This window comes from Halichoerus grypus, chromosome 12 (genome assembly GCF_964656455.1).
Source record: "Halichoerus grypus chromosome 12, mHalGry1.hap1.1, whole genome shotgun sequence".
Classification (NCBI taxonomy): Eukaryota; Metazoa; Chordata; class Mammalia; order Carnivora; family Phocidae; genus Halichoerus; species Halichoerus grypus.
In genome coordinates, this window is record NC_135723.1 from 9,513,184 (window position 1) to 9,536,959 (window position 23,776).

The 23,776-nt window shown below is 40.1% G+C and overlaps 1 protein-coding gene across 1 annotated transcript in view; it reads right to left on the bottom strand.

Moving 5' to 3' along the window:
• Nucleotides 1-1,296: 1,296 nt before the first annotated feature.
• BLVRA (biliverdin reductase A) overlaps nt 1,297-23,776 on the bottom strand; it is a 52,641-nt gene continuing 30,161 nt past the window's right edge. The window contains exons 5-7 of the mRNA XM_078059949.1: nt 9,126-9,233; nt 6,990-7,161; nt 1,297-1,675 (exon numbers count right to left, since the gene is read on the bottom strand). Coding sequence (XP_077916075.1) covers nt 1,417-1,675; nt 6,990-7,161; nt 9,126-9,233 — 539 coding nt within the window. The 3' untranslated portion in view covers nt 1,297-1,416. The remainder of the gene's footprint in view (nt 1,676-6,989; nt 7,162-9,125; nt 9,234-23,776) is intronic.

A 23,776-nucleotide genomic window follows, 5' to 3' on the forward strand; every position in this document is an offset into this window, starting at 1 on the left:
ATGCCAGATGCTGTACAAAAATAGATATAATATTTCCTGGCCTCAAGGGATATTTGATGTGAATAATAAAACAAGAGAACCAATTGACCACTATTTATTAAATTGTTTTACATGGCAAATAAAGGAAGAACCTTAAGGATTTTTGTTTTTTATATTTAAATTAATGTATCTGCCTGCTTTACCTTGTGGTATATGGTGATAGAATAATGGAAATCGAGGTAGAAAACAGAGTGCTGACTTCAATGACTGCCTAGCTCCTGACCGGATTAAACCTCACAATGGGGTGCAGTAGGCAAAAAGCAAGAGGGAGACATTTACAAAGGCAAGAAATCTAACACAGGCTTTGAAGAAAATGCAACAGGACCACCACTGAAAGGAAAAAGCAGGTCTGCGTCAAGGTCAGCCCTCTCTCAACAGGAGCAGTGAGTCTAGGTAAGTCAAGGGCTGCCAGTATGAACACATTTGTTGGGTCTCAACTGGATGCCTCCTCCTTGGTCTCCAGTATCATCTCCTCCTGGCAGCCTTCCGAGTGCTTTACCTAAACTGGAAACCTGACCACACCACTCCCCCTTTAAATAACACTCTTCAGTGCCTCTGCACTGCCTAGTAAATAAGACGCCAGCTCCTTCATCTGACTTCTAGGGATCCCACAATCGGATTTACCTCTCTGGGACTCCCTCCTCCAGACACAACACTCCAGGAACACTGTTCCAGGGTACTCACCAGGCTGTTTCTCACTGCCTTCACTTTGCTCAGGTCAGTCCTCTGCCAGAAAAGCCCTCCTCTGACCTTTACACAGCTAACCTAGTTATCAAGATCTGGTTTGTAGGCTTTTCCCCCGACCTTCCTCCAGGTGACCGGGGGCGTATCTCTTTTACCGGACCTATGACATTACAATGACTAGTTGGCGTGACTTGCTTCCTTTCGACACTGAGTTATCGAGGGCAGTGGCTACGTCTTATTCATTTTTAGAATCCCCAGCACCTACCATAGTCGCCCAGTGAATGTTTGCTGAGGGAAATAAAATTCCTTAAAGCAGGGAGGCTCCAATGTAGTATTTTGCACGAGTGGGGTTTAAAGGCTGGTTCTGCTCTTTACTATCTGGGTGATTCAGACAAGATTTTCCAATGTACTAATGAAAACAAACCTGGTAATACCCATCTGATAGGGCTGTTGGGAAGAGTAAATGAAATCAGGCATATGAAGCATTTAGCTCAGTTCAACCAAGCGTAGTTCTTTCCTCATCCCTACAACACCTGCCCCCAACTCCCAAATATCACTCCCAACACAGCTCGGGACAGTAAACAAAGCCTGTTTACCCAGGATATGTTTAATTGTAAGAATCGAGATAAAGGTCAACTCTTCATAAAAAGGAAACTATAGTCCCATCTGAGAGGTGCCGCGTGCGTTCTTCTCTTACTTCTTTGAGGAGCAGTACTTCTGGATTTCTTCTGCGAGCCACAAGCAATGCAGGATGCGCTTCTGTTCAGCAGCTAGTTCCTTTTCAGAGAACTGGCCCAGGAGTTTCTGGACAAATATATTTTGATCTTTCAGAAAAATATTCTTATTGACTCCGACATTTGGCATATTCTCCAGAGACCCAGATTTAAAATGGAAGCTTAAATGTCGGTTCCGTTTTAGACCGGGCCCTTTCTCTTCAATCCATGTGAGCGGACTGCAAAGACAAAAATCATAAATGTCAGAGATTACAAGGGAGGGCAAGTGGATGTTTGCTGGCACCCGAGAATCTGGTAATAGGCTTTCATTGTGCACCCATCTTCCCTGAAGCTGCTGCTCAATGGAGTGGCTCAGGTGGCATCTGGACTTCCACCAGCCTCCCAAAGGCCTTGGGTGATTGTTCCCAACTTTACTGCCAAACAGTCCTTCATTGAATTTTGCCATCAGGCAAGGGAATTCATTCAATGATTTTTGTGTGAACATCAGTTTGTTTTTTTCCTTTTGTGATTGGCTTATCCGTAACTTTTTAAAAAGTTTTTAATTCCAGTTAGTTAATATACAGTATTAGATTAGTTTCTGGTGTACAATATAGTGATTCAACAATTCTATACAACACCCGGTGCTCATCACAACATCCTTCATCCCCATCACCTGTTTAACCTATTCCCCCAACCCCCTCCTCTTCTCTCTCTTTCTCTCATTTGTTTTTATTCTGAGTCTCACAGATAAAGAGAGCCAGATAAGGGCTACAGGCAGTCCATGCACCACCTGAGATTTGTGTGCAAAACTGTTTTTTCCATGTGTATGTGCATTTTAATGGAAAGAAGTGCTTTCATCACATTCTCAAAGAAGTCTATGGTCCAACGCACATGCCAGAAAACACCAGTCTAACCCTGCTGATTAACAAAGCACCTGTTTCTGTTTCAAAATCTGCCTCCCTCCAACTTCCTGCTAAGTTCAGCACTCACAAAAATCTAAAATCCAAAGAGGACAGACTCCACTTCTCCAAAGTTCCTCCTTTCTCTAGGATTATCTTTTCTGTCTTTTTAGCAGGTCAGAGCTGTGGTATCTGCTTAGTGAAACACAGAGAAACCTCCTAGGTAGGCTCTGACCTAAAGTAAGAAGCTTCACTGAATAACATGACAGAAAAAACATAAAATCTGCTTCTAAAAACACATTCTAAAAGCAATACGGCATTGAATTTAGGGATGTTCTAAATGAAAAAAAATTCCAGTCCTTTCACCTAAATAAAAGAATCTTCAACTTGAGACAATCCTTTCGGATTTTTGCCTATTGGCATACAAATCAAAGTATGGGTAATTTTTGATTATGCTGCTTTTACTTATTTTAAAATATTTGTATGATCCTATAGTGTCGTTTTATTGTCTGCATACCATGCACAATTGATTATATAATTTAATATTTTATTATTGCCAAATATTTAAGCCTCTTTCCAATTTTAAATTAATATGGGTACTCTGGATTCAACATTTTCACACATACATACTCGCATATATAGTTTTCCCCTCTTCTTCTTAGAACAAAGTTTTGGGAATGAAATGGCTTGTGGCTGGCCTCTGGCTACTTCTCTTTGCTTTCCCCTCCCTTTTCTTTTCCTAAAGGGATGAGTCAGGGTGAAGGACAAAGCAATTTTGTTGGACTATTGTGCTAACGGATAAAGTTTTCAGTGTGAATACGGAAGGTGTTAAATCTTGAGTACACTTAAAGTTCTCTAGCCTTTTCCTCCCCTGCCACCATTCGTCAAATTTCCTCTCTCCTGATCCTTTGGGCTGCAATAGGTCAGGCCTGGGGTGGGCAGGTTAGACCAGTGTCGCTAAGGAAGAAGGGAAGCTACCTTTTGGGTTTTTCTGCCTGTAGACTGATGGTCCCTGATCAAGCTTAAGATTTAGGTGTGAGGTTACAGGAAAAGGACCCAAGCAGGTCCCTTAAGAATGTTTTGGGTGTTGGAGGGAGCTCAGGGCTGCCTTCGGCCTGTGTAAAGGAATCCTCCCCTTTGGCTAACCTAGCTCACCAAGACCTACACTAGAGTGTGGAGGTGTATGTTTAAGAGGAAAAGATCTGAAGTACATAAAGGGGGAGCCAGGCCAATAGCCATATATGTACGGAGACATCAGGGGAAATGTTGATAGAATAACTTCCTTATTTTGTGGTCCTATCTGCTAAAAACCTGAAAAGTCCCAGTTTCCTAACCTCCTAGTCATGTATTTAAGTGAGGATACTGAATGTTGGCACCGTACTGCCAAATGAATGCAGTAGGGCTGAGGATGGCCCTGGTCCACGCAAGTTCTGAGCTTGGACAACACTCAGCTCCAGACATCCCCAACAAAAACACAAGCTTTAAACTCACAGACAACTTCTCCACTCTTCCTCTCTGTGAAACCTTCATTTGCAAATATTTGCATTTGTCAACTTGGGCATGGACTACCTACAAAAAAGGCCTCTTACAGCTCACCTTCTCCAGGGAGGTGTTCAGCCACATCCACATCCCTAGTATCAGCACGTGTTTGCAAGCCCGGGGGAGGTGGGGATTTCTAACACTGCTCTCCCCAGGCCCTGAAGGATGAGCAGGCAGGGGACTGCATGGCTTCGACACTATTCCTAGCAGCTGGCTTCAACAGGAGAGCTGAGACTTTTAACTCTCCTATACACTGATTAGCCACATAAGATTTGGATTAAAAAAGTATTTTTGTTATTTTTACAACGTGTGAAAACTGCTGGTAAGATGGAAAGAACATGGGCTGGAGAATCAGCTGCACGGGGATTTCCTGGATGACCTTGGGATCTAAGACAGCGACACCTGCCTCGCCGGCAGGGGAGGACCACCGTAAGGGACGGACAAGGCCTGGGGTGTTTCCTAGGATACAACTTTCTTGTGCCCTTCCCATGCACTTTTGGGGAGAAGCTGTGACAATCTGGGGACAGGAGACAGGCTGCCTAAGTGTGATCCTCACACAATCACTTAGTTCCGTGCCCTTAGCAAGTTTCTTAACCGCTCTGAGCCTCAGTTTCCCAGGTGACAGTCACAATGCCCACTTCAGAGAGGTGGTATACAGATTATATGAGAAAATCCTTGTTAAAGGGCCATGTGCCCCACACATAGTAAGCACTCAATAAACACTCACTAACCCTAGCACTGGCACAACAGGGATTCAAGTAATGATCTCGGTCTTGCGAGTCCTTTTATTGTAACTTTTCAAGATCAGCCTCCTCTCCTCCCCGACCCCAGCTATGGTTCTGCTCTATTCTACTGTGTTGTTTGAAGGTAGTTGTAACTTAAATTGTGTCTGGAAACAACTGGCAGAGTTTCCTAATGTGTAGTAATAACCCTAGAAGGACATCTTCTTGTAGCTTTAAGAAAATGTGGCCTAAAAACCGAGACAAGGTTTGGGGGAGAGAGAAAAGAAGCCCACAGATCCCAAGCATTCCTCCCGGGTACTGTCAGAAGCCAAGACTGCATTCACAGGGTAAGACAGCTTTTCTTTGTCACAGGGCACACTATACCAAGGGCCATGTAAGCCGAGCAGGGACCCATTTGCTTTGAAGAGCTGCAGTTCAGCCAAGTTTTCTATTCTGGAAGTTATTAAAATGATTCATGTATGAATGCGGTGTAGCCTATAAATCAAAAATTCATATTCAGGTCAGACAAAGAATCTACGAGACAGTAGTTAAATTAGTAAACTACTAAAATGAAGGTGTTCAATCTATCATCTAAAAATTTTTGGTTATGACTCAGATTTTTATAAATAAATGATCTTTACAAACTCTTATCAAAAAGTTGGTCTCACTTCTAAAATATTCATTTCCATGGCTAGTTTTGTTTAACTGAGGTATAGTTGACATTTAACATTGTACTAGTTTCAGCCCACAGCTAGGTTTATTTTTTTAAGATTTTTATTTATTTGTTTATTTATTTGAGAGAGACAGAGCGTGAGCAGGGGGAAGGGCAGAGGGAGAGGGAGAAGCAGGCTCCCCACTGAGCCAGCTGGGAGCCTGATGTGGGGCTTGATCCCAGAACTCCAGGATCATGACCTGAGCCGAAGGCAGATGCTTAACCGACTGAGCGACCCAGGCACCCAGCCCACAGCTAGTTTTAAAAGCACACAGGCTTTAAAACATTTCATAATGTGATGACAAAAATTAACATTAATGCTGTTTATTCACTGCTTTAACACTGAATACAATAAGTTTGAGATATTCAAAATACTCTGATCCACCTAATCAGTGAACATGAATAAGAAGTATATCATTTTCCCTATGCAGCTGTGGTCGTGTTGAGATTAAAAGTACAATCTGTGAAGTAGAAAGTATTACATGAAATTAAGAATTTATTATAATATAGTGTTTGCCATCTGCCCCAACCCCTCACCTGATGCTTGCCTCCCCTTTGCAATAATGTGAGTCAGTCTCTACTTCCCTCACATTTTGTTTCCTGTCTGACGCCTACTCAAATTTCAAGACTGCGCAAAGCACCTTTTCCTCTGAGAAGCATGACCTGACCTCTCCAGGGTCCCCTTTCCTGTGCTCCTGCAGCACCCTGAGCGACCTCTAGCTCCGCCTGCAGGAGACTGCACCTGTCTGCGGAGAGGGTCGGACCACAGCTGCAGTTCTAACGCTTCCAATGCTGGTGTCAGAGCCAGGGTCTACCAGTGTGATTCCTCCAAATGCAGCACTTGGAAGCTCTGCATACTTGACCTTCATCTGTGACTTCTGCCTTTCCCTTGCAAAGAGGAAACTCCTCAAATGGACATAGATCGGGCTTCATGCAGGAACTCAAATACTTTTCTCTTTTTGTAAATACCCACCGGTTTCTTCTATTACCAAGAGACCCACCTACCTGGGAACACATACAGAAACACTACAAAACACTTGCTGTTTTAAATATTTTACAGAGCCCAAGTGCCTTTCAAGGAAAACTATGAATGTGCTTTTGTTTTAAAAAACTTGGTATAAAAAATAAAGAACTAGAACATTTTGGGAACAGTATGACAGTATGATATAAAACTGAGAAACAAAACTTTAAATTTTGGTCACACTGAGGGTTGAGATAATTGGACATGTGATAATAAACAAGCAGGGTAAAATGTCAACGGCAAGATCTAGGTAGTAGTTTGGGTATGCACTGCAAAATTCTTCCAACTCCACTGTATGTCTGAAACTTTCATAATGAAATGCCGGAAAACATTCGGGCCACAGAGGTAACTGGATTTCTGCTACCACCTCTGGTACTGCTTACTTGTGTGGCTTACACACCCTGCCCAAATTCGGTAAGCCTCTATTTACTTCCTGGCAAAGGGGCTCATGTTTGTCTTATTTACCTCCCAAGGCTGCTGCGAGGATGAAGTGAAGCAACATAAGTGAAATCCCAGCACGTCTTCTGTCTACAAAAGCAGACAGCCCTTCCAGAGTCGGGGGTGGGGGGGTTTAGGCCCTCTGGGCTTTGTCTAGATTCTCCTTTGGGAACACACGACAATGTCTTCAAGTTTCCCGCTCCTCGGTTTCTCGCAACCTACCGTTTGTTCTCTGTCTCCAAGCACACAGTCATTTTCATATACTGATCTTCCTTTCGCTCTTCCAAAGTGGCGGATACAAGAGAGAGCTCCCCAAAGAGGGAGACCAGCCAGGTCAGGCGAGAAATGCCACTAAACGCAGGGAAGCCAAACCGCTCTTCTTCTAACGGGCTAGCTGTGGAGAATCACAAATACCATGGGAACTGAGAAGTGAGGTGGAGGGCAGAGGGGGCTTGTGGGCAGGGTGGCCGTGGCAGGACGACCCTGCCTCCCCGCGACCTTGCAAGATGACTCTGAATATTTAGGTGCCTGAATGAAAACCTTCATAAAAGCATCTTTTATCTTGTTTATTTAATTCAATTTTGTTAGGAAAATAAGACATTTTATTGGAAACAGTAGTCCATCTAGCCCACAGAATAATAAAAATATTTCAGGCTTCTAATACATATCTAATATATATATATATATATATATATATATATATATATATATTAGATATATCCGTGTATGGATGTATAGTTTACATATAGTAAACATATATACACTTAGGTATACAAACATCTACACCCTCTTCAGTTAGTGATTTAAAGAAGTCTTGTAAAAGAAGAAGAATCAAGGTATTTTAGCCCCCGAGTCTACATTCCGATAAATACCATCTAACTATCTGTATAAATGACAATAGGGTAAAGGCACCATGATAGCTCTGAAGAAAACAGCGATACCCACAAACCATGTAAATATCAAGAAAAGTGATACAGTGTTAAGTGTTTTCTCAGTCTTCATAACCTCCTACACCAAAGTACATTCAATAGAATATTTGTGTGAGAAATACGTGGGGTCAAGATACTGCTCCTGACTGTCCCCGGCCCAAATTTTAAACATAATCCAAATGTAAAAGACTACATACCTGTTACATTGTTTATAAACCAATGATTTCTTACAAATCTGATACTGACTTCAAATCCATAATTATGCCTATGGTTTAAAAAAGGTTAACTTATAAATAAAAGCCAACAAAATTGTAAGTTTCATAGGCAACATGGTTTGGAATCGCTAGGACCTAGGTATCAAAGTCACACAAGAAGGGTTTCTCCTTCTCAGCTGGTTACTGTTTGCTCTCGTTCCGCGAGGACAGAGCAGCCATGAAGTGTTTGAGCCATGAAGTCGGACGCCTGAGCTCCAACCTGGCCTGGCCACTTGGCTGTTTTTGTCAACTCTGTGAAGCTACTCACGTCTCTGACCTTCCTTTTTTTCCTGTATAATGGGGGTATAAACACCCACTTTATAGGACTGTCATATGAATTAACATGAACGAATGCATGTCACATACTTAAGCACAGTTCCTTGTATAGATTAATGGTTATTACTTGTTACAACAACCCTATCATCAGTTTAAATGATGAAGGTGGATTTCGAAATGATGTTCCACTGTTATTTTCTGGAAGTTCATGAGATGAATGGTTTTGCCACTTAACAATGCCTGGCCACGTCAGGGTTTTGCTTCCATAAGGAGAGCCCTCAGGAGAGGTGGCCCAGATACCCTAGGGTATAGCCAGATAAGGAGTCCATACAAAGGTCACCCCAAGAGCAGGGGCCTCAAGGATGCTTATTTCCTATTGCTAATGGAGCTACTCAAACAATGACCAACATAAATAATCAAATATACAGTAGGTCAAATATTCTGGCTGCAGCCAATGTCCTTGTAACTTATTGGAGGAAGAAAGGGGCTATGCATATTCTGTTTGCTCTGCAAAGAGGATAAAAATGTTCTCCTCCCCAAGAACCTGTCTCAGTCCATTTTGAACCTCCCACGGAAAAATAATCTCCAATTTGTTAAGATTTAATGAGGAAAATTCTACACCTAATAGATTGGGACGGAAGCATTAGTAAATTTAAGATTTCTAACATACTTTTTACCTAAGGCCCACCAAAGCACTTAAATCTCATTTGAAGAAAGAAGGAAAATAGGTATTTTTATTGTTTGTGGCAGCATGGGAAGATAATATTAAATTGGCCTTCAGTCAGAGAGTCTTTAGCGAAAATGAATCCAAACTAAAATCCTAGAGAACCAGGAAAGAACCCAGTTAGCCTACCAGCCTCCCCAGTTCCACATGACCCGTGATCCCACCTCAAACTGACCTGTGAAGAGAAGAGACCCTTTCAGCAGGTCTTTCCCCACCACTTCTTTTTTCAGGAATGCAAACTCCTCCATCAAGAGTTCAACATGCTCCTCATGCAAGACCTTCCCTGTCATGACAAAAACCGAGAGTGAAAAAGGCAGTCATCACCGGCTGTGTACAGACGTGCATCCCAGATTCTAGGTCTGTCTTGCCCCAGCACAGGGTACAGAGACCGCAGAACCACCCGCAGGACCCCTGCACCCTCACATACCCCAGCTGAAGATGGTGCCAGCGCCAGGCTTGCAACAGAAATCAAAGTCTAAGAAAGCCAGATGGCATCCACCCGCCCCAAAGGCAAGATGAGATCAGGGAAGTGTCTGAGCCGAGCGTTAAGTTCTCTTCTAGCCAGAAGGGGACAGCGCAGCATAAAAATCTAAGAAACACAGAGAAGACTAGGAACTGTCGGGACTGGAGAGGAGCTAAAATTAGACTCTTTATTTCAAGGACTGGAAGAACCAAGTGATTTTTCTCAAATTACCCAGGCTGAAGGGAGGATAAATAATATATTCATAACCAAAATTTTGGATTATAAAATAAAGCTGTTAAAAAGTTTTGCTCTGGTGGTTTTTTCTTATCTAGGCTAGAAGTTTCACAAAGGACCAGAACTATTTTCCCCCTCTTTGATAGCTCTTTATTCTCAACTAGTCTCACATGTCTATTTTTTTCATATACATTCCCCCCATATTACTGACCTCTTTTGTTTTGTCCACAAAACAAAAACAAAACCACCAAGAAAAACTTAAAGCACAATTAAAGCTCTTTTGTTCAAGTATGCTTTGCTTAGCATTTCCATTTTTATTTATTTATTTTTATATCTTTATGGCTTATTTACTACTTGTTACAAGTTTGTAGCCTTAAACATTATAAATATTACCCCCACACACATCCTATCCCTTGTTAATCACAATTTCATTGGGTCTTTTTACAGGTTTGACTTTCTAGACTCCACATATTAGTGATATCATATTGTACTTGTCTTTCTCTGACTTATCTTACTTAGCATATTTTGCTCAAGATATACCCATGTTGTTGTAAATGGCAGGACATCCTCCTTTCCCATAACTGAATATTCCACTTCATGTATGTACCACATCTTTTTAAAATATTCATCTGTTGATGGGCATTTGGGTTGTTGCTATTGTGAATAATGTGGTGATAAATGTGGGAGTGCATATATCTTATCAAAATCCCATTTTCATTTTCTTTGGATAAACACCCAGAAGTGAAATTGCTGGAGTGTATGGTAGACCTATTTTTAATTTTTTGAGGAATCTCCATATTGTTTCCCACTAACAAAGTATATGGACTATCCTTTTCACCTTTTACCAGCACCTGTTGTCTCTTTTTTTCGTGCCATTTTAACAGCTGTGGGGTGATGATAACTCATTGTGGTTTTATTTGCATTTTCCTGATGATGAGTGACATTGAGCATCTTTTCACATGCCTGCTGGCCATGCCGATACCCTCTCTGGAGAAAATATCTATTTAAGAACTATTTTGTGATTAAGTATAAAGTGTGTTTAAGATCTATATTTTCACATAAACACAGAGGGAAATCTGGGACACTGGGAGGTGCTCCTGGGATATTGGCCATTGCTTATCCCAGCTTCACAGAAAACTGCAGAATGAGGTGGGCTTGTTCTTGCACCTTATGAGTAAGCAGGCACATCGCCTGAATCTCTACAGAGTTAGGTGTGTGGGAGAGTGAGATTCCTTCTGCCCACTACCTAGCCCCTGAATATGGCAAAGAAAGCTTCCTACAATAAGCAGAAGCTTCTCCCCTGTGGTGGTTTTATCCATATTTACATGCCTATGAGGGGACTTGGGCATCTGGGAAGTTGGACCATGTTATATTCTCTCCAGAACTAGTTTTATATTTCCATTTCTGTATTTCCATATCCTTGGTCATTAAAGAATTTTTTATCTTTCGGATCGCCTGAGTAGCTCAGTTGGTTGAGTGTCTGACTCTTGATTTCAGCTCAGGTCAAGATCTCAGTGTCGTGGAATTGAGCTCCACATTGGGATCCATGCTCAGCGCAGAGTCTGCTTGAGATTCTCTCTCCCCCCTTCGCTGCCCTTCCCCCCCCCGCTCATGTTTTCTCTCTCTCTCTCGCTCTCTAAACAATTTAATTAAAATCTTAAAAAAAAGACTTTATCAAAGATGTGGTACACACACACACACACACACACACATATATACACACAATGAAATATTACTCAGCCATCAAAAAGGATGAAATCTTACCATTTACATCGACATGGATAGAACTAGAGGGTATTATGCTGAGGAAATAAGCCCATCAGAGAAAGACAATTATCATATGGTTTCACTCATATGTGGAATGTAAGAAACAGCACAGAGGACCATAGGGGAAGGGAGGGAAAACTGAATGGGAAGAAATCAGAGAGGGAGACAAATCATGAGAGACTCTTAACTCTGGGAAACAAACTGAAGGTTGTTGGAAGGGAGGTGGGTGGGGGGTGGGGTAACTGGGCGATGGGCATTAAGGAGGGCACGTGATGTGATGAGCACTGGGTGTTATATGCAACTGATGAATTACTGAACTCTACATCTGAAACTACTGATGTACTATATGTTGGGTAATTGAATTTAAATAACAAACAAACAAATAAATAAATAAAAGACTTTACCTTTCAACTGAACCTTTACTTATTTTTCTATCATTCACTCAATGATCTATTGTGATAAACACATGTGGTAACTACAGCATACATACATACATACACACACACAGATTCTGATACACATATTCAGAGATCTCTTTATTGATCACACCTAGAGTACAAACCTTGATATCAAAATAGAATTTATTGCACTGATGCTGGGAACCTAAACTGATGCAGCCACCATAGAAAACAATATGGAGGTTCCTCCAAAAATTAAAACTAAAACTACCATATGATCCAGCAATTCCACTACTGGGCACTTATCCAAAGGAAATGAAAACACTAATTCAAAAAGATATCTGCACCCTCACGTTCACTGTAGTATTATTTACTAAGACATGGAAACAACCTAAGTGTCAACTGATGAATGAATGGATAGAGAAAATGTGACATAAATATACAATGGGATATTATTCAGCCATAAAAAAGAAGGTAATCTTACCATTTGCAACAAAATAGGTGGACCTTGAGGGCATTATGCTAACTGAAATAAGTCAGAGAAAGACAGACAGCACATGATCTCACTTATATGTGGAATCTAAAAAACAAACAAACAAAAACAAAACACCCCAGCAAACTGACAGATACAAACTGAGCAGATACAGAGAACAGGTTGGTGGCTGTAAGAGGTAGGGGGTAGGGGGTGGGCAAAATAGGTGAAGGTAGTCAAAAGGTCCAAACTTCCAATTATAACTGGAATGATAATGTCATGGAAATATAATGTACAGCATAGTAACAACAGTTAGTATTGTACTATATACTTGCAAGATGCTAAGAGATCTTAAAAGTTCTCATCACAAGAAAAAAAACTAACTGTGTGGTGATAGGTATTAACTTATTGTGATGATCATTTTACAATATATATAAATATGGGATCATTACACTGTATACCCGAAACTAATATAATGTTATGTGTCAATTATATCTCAATTTAAAAATTAAAAAAAAAATTCACCAGTAAATGAACCTTAGCTCCTTGGAGAAATGGCTAAGTGCACAGCTGAGGCAAAGAAAGCACACAAAGAACACAAACCAGTTTATGCCGGAAAGCAAGGAACTGCTCAAAGAATAATGGAAATATGATTAAATGACACAAGAGCTAGCAATAAAAAGGTCCCCACTAATCAAATATGAAACAATTTTAATATCAAAATAAAGTAGATTATAATACATTTAATTAAAAAAAGAAGCTATGAATCAATCCATATTAATATAAATTCATAAATGAATAATCAGAAAGTGTGATAAATAATGGATATTTATCAAGTTTCAAACTACCTCCCCACAAAATAATCATTAATACAAAGTGGGGAAAAGTAACTTTCCGTGTAGAAACCTGGCAGACACCACCTTAATCCAATGATATAATTATTAATGGACAAATTGAATTGGATGCCACTTCTTTCACTTAGAAGAACACAGCATTAGAAAGATGGCGGAGGAGAAAGGGACCCTATTCCAACCGGTCCCCTGAATTTAGCTGGATATCTACCAAACCATTCTGAACAGCCACAAAATCAGCCTGAGATGTAAGAATATACATCGGGATCTCTACAAGCAGAAAAACATGACCTGTCCCCAGGTATGAAGCGCAGAGCTGTGATTCTGCGGGCAGATATCAGAAGATAAACAGAAAGGGGAGGGAGCCACCATACGCTGGCGCTGGGAAGGTGAGATAACACAGGAATGCAAAAGCACCCTGCACTGGGGACCAGGCGCAGACTCACAGACGGGTAGCAGCAGGGAAAGGACTTTAGTCCAGCCCCCAGACAGGATCCAGGAGCTGCAGGTGCGCACGTATGAACCAGGGGCGGCTCGTGGTTTTAGAAGCACAAAGGGCAGAGACGTGCCCGGCCCTGGGATCAACCTATGGGGGTATTGCTGTGGGGCACACAACAGGGGAGGCTAAGGTTTTTAGCAGTGCAGACAGAAACAGAGACTACGAGTCCTGGAGAGCTGAGTGGAAGAGCAGACTGCAATTTCTCTGTTCTGAGACAGAGGTTTGGATGCAGTTACTTCTGCTCTGACTCTCGGAAGAGACGTGGAAAGCCGCCAGGGAAAGCCGCAAGAGAACAAAAGCCCAAAAAAACAGTTTTAACTGAGCCCACCCCCTCCTGACAGGGGGCAGGACAACTCTGCCCAAGCAGAGTTGCCTGAGTAACATCGCGGCAGGCCCCTCCCCCAGAAGACAGGCTGGAAGAACAAGAGGCAGACAGCCCTAAGGTCCCTACAAAACAGGTGCATCCTGCTTGGGTCCTGGTTAATACTTTAGACTCTGCACATTCCTTCAACCACGCCTCAACAGAATGACTAAGAGGAGGAACCCCCAACAAAGAAAAGAATCAGAGACTGTGGCCTCTGCCACAGACCTAATGGATAAGGATATAAGCAAGATGTCAGAGATAGACTTCAGAGTAGAAATTATGAAGTCAGTATCTAGGTTTGAGAAAAATATTAGCGACAGTATAGAATCTCTAAGGGCAGAAATGAGATCTAATCAGGCCGAACTTAAAAATGCTATGAATGAAATGCAGTCTAAACTGGATACTCTGACTGCCAGGGTAAATGAGGCAGAAAAATGAATTAGTGAGCTAGAAGATAAGATGATAGAAAAGAAGGAAACTGAGGAGACCTGTGAAAAACAGATTAAAGCCCAACAGATCAGACCGAGAGAGATTAATGACGCCATGAAACATTCCAATGTCAGAATATTGGGATCCCTGAGGGGGTGGAGAGACAGAGAGGTCTAGAAGATATACTTGAGCAAATCGTAGCTGAGAACTTCCCTAATCTGGGGAAGGAAACAAGCATTTGTGTCCAAAAGGCAGAGAGGACCCATCCTAAGATCAAAGAGAACAAATCAATGCCTCAAAATATAATAGTAAAACTATCAAATCTTAAATCCAAGGAAACAATCCTGAAAGCGGCTAGGGGAAAGAGATTTCTTACGTACAGAGGGAGGACCATCAGAATAACATCAGACTTGTCTACAGAGACCTGGCAAGCCAGAAAGGGCTGGCAAGACATATTCAGGGTACTAAATGAGAAGAACATGCAGAATACTTTATCCAGCAAGGCTGTCATTTAGAATGGAGAGACAACGAGCTTTCAAGACCAGCAGAAACTGAAGGAATATGTGACCACCAAGCTGGCCCTGCAAGAAATATTAAGGGGGGGGGGTTCCATAAAAGAAGAAAGACCACAAGAGTAATATAGACCAGAAATTTATAGAGACAATCTATAGAAACAAGGACTTCACAGGCAACATGATGGCAATAAAATCGTATCTTTCAATAATCACTCAACGTGAATGGCCTAAATGCTCCCATGAAATGGCAAGGGTTGCAGATTGGATACAAAGACAGGACCCATCCACATGCCGGCTATAAGAGACTCATTTTGAACCTAAAGATACATCCAGACTGAAAGTGAGGGGATGGAGAACCATTTTTCATGCCACTGGACCTCAAAAGAAAGCTGGGGTACCCCAAAGATACAAATGTAGTGACCCAAAGGGGCATATGCACCCCAATGTTTATAGCAGCAATGTCCACAATAGCCAAACTATGGAAAGAGCCTAGATGTCCATCAATAGATGAATGGATAAAGAAGATGTGGTATTTATATACAATATTATGCAGCCATCAAAGAAATGAAATCTTGCCATTTGCAAAGACGTGGATGGAACTAGAGGGTATTATGCTAAGTGAAATAAGTCAATCAGAAAAAGACAAGTATCATATGATCTCACTGATATGAGGAATTCTTAATTTCAGGTAACAAAATGGGGGTTGCTGGAGTGGTGGGGGTGGGAGGGATGGGGTGGCTGGGTGATAGACATTGGGGAGGGTATGTGCTATGGTGAGCACTGTGAACTGTGTAAGACTGTTGAATCACAGACCTGTGCCTCTGAAACAAATAATACATTATATGTTAATTAAAAAAAATTAAAAAAAAAAAAAAAAGAAGGGGCACCTAGGTGGCTCAGATGGTTAAGTGTCTGCCTTCAGCTCAGGTCATGACCCTAGCGTCCTGGGATCAAGTCCTGCACTGGGCTCCCTGCTAGGCGGGGAGCCTGCTTCTCCCTCTGCCTCTGCCTCTGCCTCTCTCTCTCTCTCTCTCTCTCTCTGACTCTCATGAATAAATAAATAAAACATTTAAAAAAAAAAAAAAGAAAAGAAAACTATCCAGAACAAAAAAAAAAAAGAAAGAAAGCTGGGGTAGCAATTCTTATATCAGACAAATTAGATTTTAAGCTAAAGACTGTAGTAAGAGATACAGAAGGACGCTATATCATTCTTAAAGGGTCTATCCAACAAGAAGATCTAACAATTGTAAATATCTACACCCTCAACATGGGAGCAGCCATCTACATAAGCCAACTGTTAACCAAAATAAAGAAACATATTGATAACAATATGTTAATTGAAGGAGACCTCAATACTCCATTTTCAGCAACAGACAGATCATCTAAGCAGAAGATCAACAGAGAAACGAGCTTTGAATGACACACTGGACCAGATGGACCTCATAGATATATACAGAACATTCCACCCTAAAACAACAGAATACTCATTCTTCTCAAACGCACATGGAACTTTCTCCAGAATAGACCACATACTGGGTCACAAATCAGGTCTCAACCGATACCAAAAGATTGAGATTATTCCCAGCCTATTTTCAGACCACAATGCTTTGAAACTGGAACTCAATCACAGGAGAAAATTTGAAAGGAATTCAAACACTTGGAAGCTAAAGACCATCCTGCTAAAGAATGTTTGGGTCAACCAGGAAATTAAAGAACTTAAACAACTCGTGGATACCAATGAGAATGAAAACACATCAGTCCAAAACCTATGGGATACTGCAAAGGCAGTCCTAAGGGGGAAATACATAACCATCCAAGCCTCACTCAAAAAAGTAGAAAAATCCCGAATACACAAGCTAACCTAATACCTAAAAGAACAGGAGAAAGGACAACAAATAAAACCTAAACCATGCAGGAGAAGAGAAATAGTAAAGATTAGAGCAGAGATCAATGAATTAAAAACCAGAAATACAGTACAGTAGATCAACAAAACTAGAAGCTGGTTCTTTGAAAGAATTAATAAGATTGATAAACCACTGGCCAGACTTATCCAAAAGAAAAGAGAAAGGACCCAAATCAATAAAATCATGAATGAAAGGGGAGAGATCACGACTAACACCAAGGAAATAGAAACAATTATTAGAAATTATTATCAGCAACAAATTAAGCAGCCTGGAAGAAATGGATGCCTTCCTGGAAACTTACAAACTACCAAGACTGAAACAGGAAAAAACTGACAATCTGACTAGACCAATAACCAGTAACAAAATTAAAGCACTGATCAAAAACCTCCCAAAAAACAAGAGTCCAGGGCCAGATAGCTTCCCAGGGGAATTCTACCAAACTTTTAAAGAAGAAATAATACCTATTCTTCTGAAGCTGTTTCAAAAAATAGAAACAGAAGGAAAACTTCCAAACTCATTCTATGAGGCCAGCATTACCTTGATCCCAAAACCAGGCAAAGATCCCATCAAAAAGGAGAATTACAGGCCAATATCCCTGATGAATATGGATGCCAAAATTCTCAACAAGATCATAGCCAATAGGATCCAACAGTACATTAAAAGGATTATCCATCACGACTAGGTGGGATTTATTCCTGGGATGCAAGGGTGGTTCAACATTTGCAAATCAATCAGTGTGATAGAACACATTAATAAAAGAAGAGACAAGAACCATATGATCCTCTCAATTGGTGCAGAATAATCATTTGACAAAATACAGCATCCTTTCCTGATTAAAACTCTTCAGAGTGTAGGGATAGAGGGAACATTCCTCAAGTTCATAAAAACCATCTATGAAAAGCCCACAGCGAATATCATTCTCAATGGGGAAAAGCTGAGAGCCTTTCCCTTAAGATCAGGAGCACGACAGGGATACCCACTCTCACCACTATTGTTCAACATAGTAATAGAAGTCCTAGCATCAGCAATCAGACACAAAAAGAAATAAAAGGTATTCAAATTGGCAAAGAAGTCAACTCTCTCTCTTTGCAGGTTGCTTTTCTATACACTAACAATGTAACTGTAGAAAGAGAAATTAGGGAATTGATTCCATTTACAATAGCACCAAAACCTGTAAGATACCTCAGAATAAACCTAACCAAAGAGGTAAAAGATCTATACTCCAGAAACTACAGAACACTTATGAAAGAAATTGAAGAAGACACAAAAAGATGCAAAAACATTCCATGCTCATGGATTGGAAGAATAAATATTGTTAAAATGTCTATGCTGTCCAGAGCAATCTATACTTTCAACGCCATCCCGATCAAAATACCAATGGCATTTTCCAAAGAGCTGGAAAAAACAATCCTAAAATTTGTATGGAACCAGAAAAGACCTTGTATCGCCAAGGAAATGTTGAAAAAGAAAACCAAAGCTGTGGGTATCACGTTTCCTGATTTCAAGCTATATTACAAAGCTGTGATCACAAAGACAGCATGGTATTGGAACAAAAACAGACACATAGATCTATGGAACAGAAGAGAGAGCCCAGATATGGACTCTCAACGCTATGGTCAACTAATCTTTGACAAAGCAGGAAAAAATATCCAATGGAAAAAAGAAAGTCTCTTCAATAAATGGTGCTGGGAAAATTGGACAGCTATATACAGAAGAATGAAATTCGACCATTCTCTTACACCATATACAAAGATAAACTCTAAATGGATGAAAGACCTAAATGTGAGACAGGAATCCATCAAAATAGGCAGTAACCTCTTTGACATCAGCCACAGCAACTTCTTTCAAGAAAGATCTCCAAAGGCAAGGGAAACAAAAGTAAAAATGAACTTCTGGGATTTCATCAAGGTAAAAAGGTTCTGCACAGCAACGGAAACAGTCAACAAAACAAAGAGGCAACCCACAGAATGGGAGAAGATATTTGCAAATGACACTACAGATAAAGAGCTGGTATCCAAGATCTATAAAGAACTTCTCAAACTCAACACCCAAAAAACAAATAATCAAGTCAAAAAATGGGCAGAAGACATGAACAGGCACTTCTCCAAAGAAGACATACAAATGGCTAACAGACACATGAAAAAATGTTTGAAATCATCAGTCATTAGAGAAATTCAAATCAAAACCACACTGAGATACCACCTTACACCAGTTAGAATGGCAAAAATTAACAAGGCAGAAAACAAATGTTGGCGAGGATGTGGAGAAAGGGGGACCCTCTTACACTGTTGGTGGGAATGCAAGCTGGTACAGCCATGCTGGACAATAGTATGGAGGTTCCTCAAAAAGTTGAACATAGAGCTACCCTACGACCCAGCAATTGCACTACTGGGTATTTACCCCAAAGATACAGATGTAGTGAAAAGAAGGGGTACATGCACCCCAATGTTCATAGCAGCAATGTCCACAATAGACAAACTGTGGAAGGAGCCGAGATGCCCTTCAACAGATGAATGGATAAAGAAGATGTGGTCCATATATACAATGGAATATTACTCAGCCATCACAAAGGATTTGCATCGACACGGATGGAACTAGAGGGGATTATGCTAAGTCAAATAAGTCAAGCAGAGAAAGACAATTATCATATGGTTTCACTTATATGTGGAACATAAGGAATAGCATGGAGGGCATTAGGAGAAGGGAGGTAAAATGAAGGGGGGTGGAAATCAGAGGGGAAGATGAATCATTAGAGACTATGGACTCCAGGAAACAAAGCGAGGGTTTTAGAGGGGAGAGGGGTGGGGTGGATGGGTGAGCCCCGTGATGGGTATTAAGGAGGGCACGTATTGCAATGAGCACTGGGTGTTATATGAAAACAATGAATCATGGAACACTACATCAAAAACTAATGAAGTACTGTATGGTGACTAACATAAAAAAAAAGAACACAGCATTAGTTCTATAATATTTCTATGAAAGATGCATACCCTGAATCTAATCATGAAGACACATCAGACAAACCCAAATTTAGAACATTCTACAAAATAACTGGCCTGTAACCTTCCTAACTACCAAGGAGAATAAGGAACTGTCCAGAGCAGAGACAATGTGATGTGTCAAGTGAAGACGATATGTGATTTTAAACTAAATCAGTTTGGTATAAAAAATGTTATTAGGAAAACTAGGACAATTTGAATGGGGTCTGAATCTCTAATCTGAGGCTTAGATGATAGTATGTACCAATGTTAATTTCCTCAATTTTTTTCATTTTTTAAATTGAGGAGTAACAGTCGCATATAATTATATATGTTTAAAGTGTTGATTTGATAAGCATATACATTGTGGGATGATACCAATAGAAAGGTATTTAACACATCCATCACCTTGCACAGTTAACTCTGTGTGTTTGTGATGAGAATGTTTAAGGTCTACTTTCAGCAATTTGCAAGCATATTAATTATAGTTACATGCCGCACATTGTATTTTCAGAACTTTATCTTTTTTTTTTAAAGATTTTATTTGAGAGTGAGCAAGAAAGAGAGAGAGCAGGAACACAAGTGGGGGGAGGGGCAGAGGGAGAGGTAGAAGCAGACTCTCTGCTGAGCAAGGAGTCTGATGTGGGGCTCGATCCCAGGACCCCAAGATCATGACCTGAGCCAAAGGCAGATGCTGAACCGACTGAGCCACCCAGGTGCCCCAAACTTCATCTTTTTCTAACTGAAAATGTGTACCCTTTGACCTATATTGCCCTATTTCTCCCTCCCCCAGCCAAGGCAACTATCATTCTAATCTGTTTCTATGATACTGGCTTTTCCCCCCTTTTTTAAAAGATTCTGAATATAAGTGAAACAATACAGTATTTTTTCTCTGTCTGGGTTGTTTCACTTAGAATACTGTGGTTCTAGGTTCATCATGCTGTTGCAAATTGCAGGATTTCCTTCTTTTTTATGGCCAGATAATATATATATTATAAAACTCATTGCAGCATTATTCACAATAGCCAATACATGGAAACAACCTGAATGTTCTTCAGTGGGTGAGTGGGTAAAGAAAATGTGATTGATATATATGTAACAACATATATATAGTATGTACAGATATATAGCTACATAATACATGTAATATATGACATGCGATATTAATGCATAATACATATAATTACATACTGTATAGGGTTATATATAACATATTTTATACCTATATTATTTATATATTACATATGTAATATATCAATTACATTTTCTATATACATACATACACACAGTTTGCAAATATTTTTCCCATTCTATAGGTTGACATTTCAATTTACTGATTGTTTTCTTTACTGTGCAGCTCTTTAGTTTGATGCAGATCTATGTTTATTTTAGCTTTTGTTGCCTGTGCAGTTGGGTGTCTTTTCCAAGACAACAGTGCTAAGACCAAAGTCAAGGATTTTCCTGTTTTCTTTTAGGAGTTTTACAGTTTCAGGTAAGTCTCTTTTTTTATGATTTTATTTGTCTTTGATACATGTCAAGATACTTTTTTGTGACTGGTGCAAGATAGGAGTCCAGTTTCATTCCTTTGCATGTACATATCCAGTTTTCCTAAAAGCACTGATTAAAGAGACTACCCTTTTTCCATTGCACGTTTTTGGAGTCCTTGTCAAAAATTAGTTGACCACATACGCATGGGTTTATGCCTGAGCTCTCTATTCTGTTCCACTGGTCTATGTGTCGATTTTATGCCAGTACCATACTGTTTAGATTCCTATAGTTTTTTTTCTTTTTTAAAGATTATTTATTTGAGAGAGAGTGAGCGAGCAAGCGCACATGCATGAGTGGGGGGAGGGGCAGAAGGAGAAGCAGGCTCCCCGATGAGCAGGGAGCCCAATGTGGAGATCATGACCTGAGCTGAAGGCAGATGTTTAACTGACTGAGCCACCCAGGTGCCCCTTGATTCCTACAGCTTTGTATCAGAGGCTGTAATAACAAAGTGTGATTTTTTTTTTTTATTTAAGAGAGAAAGCGAGCCAGCAGGGGGGAGGGGGAGAGGGGGAGAGAGAATCTTAAGCAGGCTCCATGCTCAGCCCGGAGCCTGACACAGGGCTAAGTCTCACGACCCTGAGATCATGACCTGGGCTGAAATCAAGAGTTGGATGTTTAACTGACTGAGCCACCCAGGTGCCCCTCCAGATTTATTCTTCATTCTCAAGATTGCTTTTGGTATTTGGGGTCTCTTGTGGTTCCACACAAATTTCAGAATAGTTTTTCTATTTCTGTAAAAAACGCCACTGGAATTTTGCTAGGGATTGCACTGAATCTGTAGATTGCTTTGGAAAGTATGGACTTTTTAACAGTATCTATCCTTCCAATACAAGAACATGAGGTATCTTTCCATTTATTTGGGTCTTCTTCAATTTCTTTCTTTTTTAAAAAAGTTCTTATTTAAATTCCAGTTAGTTAACATACAGTGTTATATTAGTTTCAGGTATACAATTTAGTGATTCAATACTCACAACACCTGGGGCTCAACACAATTGCCCTCCTTAATCCCTGTCACCTATTTCACCCATCCACCCACCGCCCCTCTAGTTACCATCAGTTTGTTCTCTATAGTTAAGAGTCTGTTCTTGGTTTGCCTTTCTCTTCTTTCCCCCTTATGACTGTTTGTTTTGTTTCTTAAATTCCACATATGAGTGAAATCATATGGTACTTTTCTCTGACTTATTTCACTTAGCATAAGACTCTTCAGCTCCACCCACATTGTTGCAGATCGCCAGATATCATTCTTTTTGATGGCTGAGTAAATATTCCATTGTATGTATACATCTTTTCTTTATCCATTCATCAGTTGAAGGACCTTTGGGCTGTTTCCATAGTTTGGCTATTGTAGCTGATGCTACTATAAACACTGGGGTGCATGCTGGATCTTCTTCAGTCTCTTTCATCAGTGTCTTATAGTTTTCAGTGTACATTTCACCTCCTTGGTTAAATTTATTTCTATGTATTTTGTTTTTAATGGTACTATAAATGGGATTCCTCTCTTAATTTCTCTTTCAGATAATTTGTTTAGTGTATAAAAACACAACTGATTTCTGCATGCTAATTTTGTATGCTGTAACTTTACTGATTTGGATGCCTTCTATTTCTATTTCTTGCCTAACTGCTCTGTCTACAACTTCTGGTATGATGTTAAACAGAACACAGTGGTAAGAGTGGGCATCCTTGTCTTGTTCCTGATCTTAGAGGAAAAGCTTTCAGTGTTTTACCATTGAGTAGGATATCAATCAGCTTCTCAATATCACCTTCATTATATTGAGAAACATTCCTTCTAAACCTAAATTTGTTCAGAATTTTTATCATAAAAGAATGTTGAATTTTGTCAAATACCTTTTCTGCATCTATTGAGATGATGATATATTTATCCTTCTTTATGTTAATGTGATGTACCACATTTAACGATTTACATATGTTGAATGATCCTTGCATCCCAGGGATGAATACCAATAAATCATGGTATATGATCCTCTTAATATGTTCTTGAATTTGGTACTAGTATTCTGGTGAAGATTTCTGCATCTATGTTTGTCATGGATATTAGCCTGCAATTTTCTTTTCTCTTAACATACTTGTTTGGGATGATGGAATTTTGGTAATGCTGACCTAGTAAAATGAGTTAGGAAGTGTTCCTTCCTCTTTAATTTTCTGGAAGAGTTTAAGAATTGGTAAAAATTCTTTAAATGTTTGGTAGAATTCACCTGTGAAACCATCTCACCCTGGACATTTATATGTTGGTATTTATTATTATTATTATTATTATTTATCTAATCTCCTTCCTCATTATTGGTCTCTTCAGTTTTTCTATTACTTCATGATTAAATCTTGATAAGTTATGTGTTTCTATGAATCTATCCATTTCTTCTAAGTTATCTAATTTGTTGGCATGTAA